The sequence below is a fragment of the Temnothorax nylanderi genome, unplaced genomic scaffold, assembly GCF_030848795.1.
Source record: "Temnothorax nylanderi isolate EJ_2023f unplaced genomic scaffold, tnyl_v1.0 TNYL_tig0814_pilon, whole genome shotgun sequence".
Taxonomy (NCBI): domain Eukaryota; kingdom Metazoa; phylum Arthropoda; class Insecta; order Hymenoptera; family Formicidae; genus Temnothorax; species Temnothorax nylanderi.
The window spans coordinates 57081-62820 of NW_027249876.1; the positions used below are offsets into that span (position 1 = coordinate 57081).

The 5740-nt window shown below is 37.6% G+C and overlaps 1 protein-coding gene across 1 annotated transcript; it reads left to right on the forward strand.

Annotated features, from left to right (window-relative positions):
• Positions 1–628: 628 nt before the first annotated feature.
• LOC139785492 (uncharacterized) lies at positions 629–1259 on the forward strand. The gene is made up of 2 exons (XM_071724644.1): positions 629–1031; positions 1106–1259. Exons 1-2 carry the CDS (start codon positions 629–631, stop codon positions 1201–1203), a joined length of 501 nt encoding a protein of 166 aa, XP_071580745.1. The 3' UTR covers positions 1204–1259.
• Positions 1260–5740: the final 4481 nt, after the last annotated feature.

The following is a 5740-nucleotide window of genomic DNA, read 5'->3' on the forward strand; positions in this document are numbered from 1 at the left end:
CGGTCAAAAATGACAAATTTTACAAAGAAAAAAATGATAAAGCTCAGGGATAAAAATTATAGGAATGTTAAGTATTTGTTGCTACGAAACGCGGAAAATCATTGGCAGACGATTTCGTGGAAGAGAAAGCGCCGGCAGACTGCAACAAAGCGGCGTTAACTTTTGTGAAAAAAAAATGATAAGCTTCATGATTAAAAATTATTGGTAATAATTACTAAACTGTTAACGAAGCTATGTGCTAAATGGCAGACGAAAAAACTGAAGACAACATCGAGGCAGACTGTGATGAAGAGCGCGGTTTCGATCGCGCTTAACGATGAGTTAGTTCCGTACGATGCGTTACTACGATATGTTATTTTGTTAATTATATTATGTCGACAATAAGATAACAATTTCTATATTATATATATATAATAAGTGCTAAAAGATATGTTTAACATTAGAATAATTTTTTTATTAACAAAAAAATACTATAAAAAATTGTAGACTTATTCTATTTCGCTGTTTGCATCGGATTCATCGTACTGCATATCTTCTTCGCTTTCGCAATCGATATCATCCTCAGATTCGATTTCGTTGATATCTGCTGAAAAACGACATTAAAAATTAAAAATGACTATTAACGAATATGAGATTGAAAGCGTGTGCAAAGATTTGTACCTTTAGACTGTTCTTGATCAATAACAACGTCTTTAACACTAGATGGTATCTGAGGTCCATCGAACCATCGGAACTGGTATTTGGAGTTGATTATCACCCATCCGCAGTCTTCTGGTACCAAAAAAGTCACCTACAAAATTTTGACGCTTCATCGATACCTCCTTGTGCAGCTGAATTAAGACCGCAATTCTTAAGATCTATGTATATCGCCAGATTATGGAGCCACGCTCACAAGAAAATTCCGACTTTTTTGGTACCAGAAGACTGCGGATGGGTGATAATCAACTCCAAATACCAGTTCCGATGGTTCGATGGACCTCAGATACCATCTAGTGTTAAAGACGTTGTTATTGATCAAGAACAGTCTGAAGGTACAAATCTTTGCACACGCTTTCAATCTCATATTTGTTAATAGTCATTTTTAATTTTTAATGTCGTTTTTCAGCAGATATCAACGAAATCGAATCTGAGGATGATATCGATTGCGAAAGCGAAGAAGATATGCAGTACGATGAATCCGATGCAAACAGCGAAATAGAATAAGTCTACAATTTTTTATAGTATTTTTTTGTTAATAAAAAAATTATTCTAATGTTAAACATATCTTTTAGCACTTATTATATATATATAATATAGAAATTGTTATCTTATTGTCGACATAATATAATTAACAAAATAACATATTGTAGTAACGCATCGTACGGAACTAACTCGTTAAGCGCGATCGAAACCGCGCTCTTCATCACAGTCTGCCTCGATGTTGTCTTCAGTTTTTTCGTCTGCCATTTAGCACATAGCTTTGTTAACAGTTTAGTAATTATTACCAATAATTTTTAATCATGAAGCTTATCATTTTTTTTTTCACAAAAGTTAACGCCGCTTTGTTGCAGTCTGTCGGCGCTTTCTCTTCCACGAAATCGTCTGCCAATAATTTTCCGCGTTTCGTAGCAACAAATACTTAACATTCCTATAATTTTTATCCCTGAGCTTTATCATTTTTTTCTTTGTAAAATTTGTCATTTTTGACCGTCCGCCCCCGCCTTAATCTTCCTAAGCGCGCAGGCAGACTGGTCACTCAGTGTCCGGGAGTGCTAATGGAACCTCTCTAGCTATAAATATTTCATGTACCTTATACCTTGCATTTTTATGTAGCCAGCTCTCCGTCTATTAGGAAAACTCGTGTCGCGATAAGACGTACGCGTCGATCTATTGCGTCGTCGCCGTCGACGTCGGTCGCGACGAGCGTCGAACGTACGGGTGCCCGCAGAGTTGAGCACCGCTTCCCCGTTTCTAGGTTACACGCGCAGCGAGCTGAGTTTCACTTTTTCAGTTCGACGCCACGCTCCGCGGCCATCAAATTTTTCTTTCCATTTATCCAAATTTTTTATGATAATCTTATATTAGATAAGATGTTTTTCCTTTCACAGATATATGTAATTGAAAAAAATTCCTTTTAAAATTGCACAATATATTTTTTATTCAGTATAATTATATTAAATAATTGTACAATTATTATTCATGATTATCACCCAGATAACACAAGCATTTTCTACGAATATTCTATAAATATTTTTTAAGAATATTAGAATATTCTTACAATATGCCAATAAGATGGAAATAATGTTTTATGAATATGTATATAGAATGTCAAAATGGGACTAGTTTTAATATTAAAAAATAGATTGAAAGAAAAAAGTCTGACTAAGCATTTCGAGAGTTTCAATTGGGCCGATTTTTCGAGTTTTATGGGAGGCGGCAATAGTACACGATGTACATGAGATTGAATTACAGACGATGCTTGACGTTCTACAAAAAAAAAAGAGTTCTAGAGAGTTTAATATTTTTAGGGCTGGTTGTTCCAACTTGTTCGTAAACTAACTAATAGTTAAATCATATATATGTCTTTGTCTTTCTTTCAAATTAGACAAAGATAGACATATGATTCAACTATTAGTTAATTTTATACCAACAGGTTGGAACAACCGACCCTTAATATTTTTAATATAAGGCGAAATACAACCACCGGTTGGGGTTGAGGGGCAAGACGTGTGCCCCTCCACCGCCACAAGGGAGCTGCCATGCCACTATGCCCCCTTCCAGGGGGACTTGCCCGGCAGGGGAATCTTCGTTGGGCGTTTCGGGTCGTCCAGAGGGACCACCCAACACTCAGAGCGGGGGACCAATGGGAAAAGAGAGAGGACATGGAGGTGGTACCCCTCCTGCTACCTCTCTTGCTTCTCCAGTCGCCGTAGGAGAGAGGACCCCTGATGTTTTATGCGAAGTTCGCGGCGCGAACCCTTTTCAAAGCCGCAGAGGCGGAGGTGTGTGGGGCGCTCACTCCCGCCTTCGTACCAGGAGGTCTCCTACCTCTCCTACCTCCCTTCTCTGCGTGCCTTGTCCACCCCATTTTCCATCTCCCTTACCTTCCAAATTTTGGATTCACCTCATTTTCTCTCTCTCTCTCTCTCTCTCTCTCTCTCTCTCTCTCTCTCTCTCTCTCTCTCTCTCTCTCTCTCTCTCTCTCTCTCTCTCTCTCTCTCTCTCTCTCTCTCTCTCTCTCTCTCTCTCTCTCTCTCTCTCTCTCTCTCTCTCTCTCTCTCTCTCTCTCTCTCTCTCTCTCTCTCTCTCTCTCTCTCTCTCTCTCTCTCTCTCTCTCTCTCTCTCTCCTCTCTCCTCTCTCTCTCCTCTCTCTCTCTCTCTCTCTCTCTCTCTCTCTCTCTCTCTCTCTCTCTCTCTCAAACTTTCTCACCTCTATACATACATATATATATTTTTTTATTTTTACAACAGTTTTAGTAGAGAAATTAGTCAGGGCATGTATTATGTAACTATTTTTTTTCAATTCCATTTTCCTTTCTAATCAATAAACTATTACTAAAATGGTTGATTTAAAGTAAATCTTAATTTTAAAGCTATCGCTCAATTTTCATATCGTATATCTTTAGTCTCTGAGTAAAGTTCGAAAAACCGAGTCTCAGGAAACTTTTTCTAATGTCGGCTCTCTTTTGTTTCAGGTGCCTCAGACAAAAGTCGCGTGGAAACGCGAATTGCCTGTGCTATAGCATAAGTAGAAAACGAGGGAAGAATAGACTGCTATTCAAATCTTCAACGAAACTACCTGTCTTTTTCTAATTTTGTACTTGGGCGAATGTACAACAAGGCTAATGTAAGTGGCCCTCTACACGGAGAAAATTTTATATTAAATTTTACTATGCTGCCGTACCAACTGCGGACCATCAAGACGCCACTAGTTTAAATGCTACGATCATAGCATTCAATGCTATAATTATAGCATTCAATGCTATAATTATAGCATTAAATGCTTTGATCGTAGCATTAAATGCTATGATCGTAGCATTTAAATTTGTGGCGTCTTGATGGTCCGCAGTTGGTACGGCAGTATAGTAAAATTTAATATAAAATTTTCTCCGTGTATCTTTATATTTAATATAAAAAGGCATTGAATGTATATTTTTGATACAGCAAAGTTTTCAAAGAAATTGATAAAAAAACAGAAGCAGAAAACTTTACTAGGTATGCAATAATATTGATTTTGATATTTAAATAAGATAAAAAGTAAGGATTATGGATTAAGAATGCGTTTGGGCACGCATCCTACCTGTTGAACGCCGCCCCGCCGCGCGCCGTCGGTCGGCTTCGACTCTGAATTTATACCTCAGGACATGGGGTTATTGGGGTTAATCCTCCCTTACATATTCTTCCTCAAGTTGCTCTAAATAATACCCGCGGGAATCGCGTGAGCGTTACAACCGAAATCCCCCCCCCTCTCTCTCTCCTCTCTCTCTCTCTCTCTCTCTCTCTCTCTCTCTCTCTCTCTCTCTCTCTCTCTCTCTCTCTCTCTCTCTCTCTCTCTCTCTCTCTCTCTCTCTCTCTCTCTAATATGTCCACGCATTGAAAATACTTATGTGCATTATTAAATATTTTCCTATAATTTATTCTATAAGGGAATGCCGTGTTTTATTAAAATCCGGGAGGTCTGCAATTCAAGAGGAGGCCTGGGAGTAGAGGATACAGAGCTGTGTATGGACAAATTCTAACCGGCGCGAAAAGATTTTAATTAACTCTCGGAAGGGGGATGAGAACACCGCGTGCAGGGCGGATGTCGAGTCGCTTCTAACCCAGTAGTAAAATTTCTCTTGTATGTGTTGCAAAACAAATATTTACATAAGAATGTATTTACTCTTTTTTTTTTGTTTAAAGCTCGTCCGTACAGTTTAAACAGAACGGAGTCAAAACATGGGTCACAAGGGAACCGGCGTCCGCCTCCGGAAGGTTGAATACGATTTTGGTTGGAATATTTGAAGTTCTCGGAGAGTCGCGAGCATGTACCACTTTAAATTAATTTTGTCCAGATGAGTTTTTACAAGACTGCACACAGAAAAATATCATTCTACAACCAAGGAAAGCAATCATTTATTTTATTTTACTTGTTACAAATAGTAGTTTTTTTTCAACAAAGAATATTTTCTTAAGGGGTAATACCTAGCCGGAAGCAAAAAATTAAAGGGTTTTTTGTGAATTTTTTGTGACTTTGCTAATAAATCGATCAATATGAAATTTTGAGGGGTTATTACACTTGTCTTGAGGTGCAAAAAAACATTTTTTATTTTAATTTTTATTACAAAATGGCGGCGCATCAGTGCGCGGAAGAAGGGTCGATTTTTTCGAGGCGTCCCGCGGCTAGCAGTAGAAGTGTCCAACGAACGTATCTGGAACAATGAAAAAATTTTTTTTATAATCTACATGAGTATAGCTATAGAAGTACACATGGATATTAAGAAATATTGATTTTTGCAAATTTGGCAGCCATTTGGAAAAAAAAATCGATTTTCGACTAAAAAATCTGCCTTTATTTCTTTATAAAAATCGTAATTGTTTATCGATCTTAAAAATCGTGTGTACTTCTATAGATAATCTATCTAAGAAGCTACAGTTAAAATTTCAAGTCAATCGGATAAAAATTACTCGAGTTCTACTGCTAGCCGTGTCTGAAAAAGTAGTTTCAAGAAAAACGCGTTTAAAGTTTGACAATGTGTTTACTACATGAAATTTGTAAGAT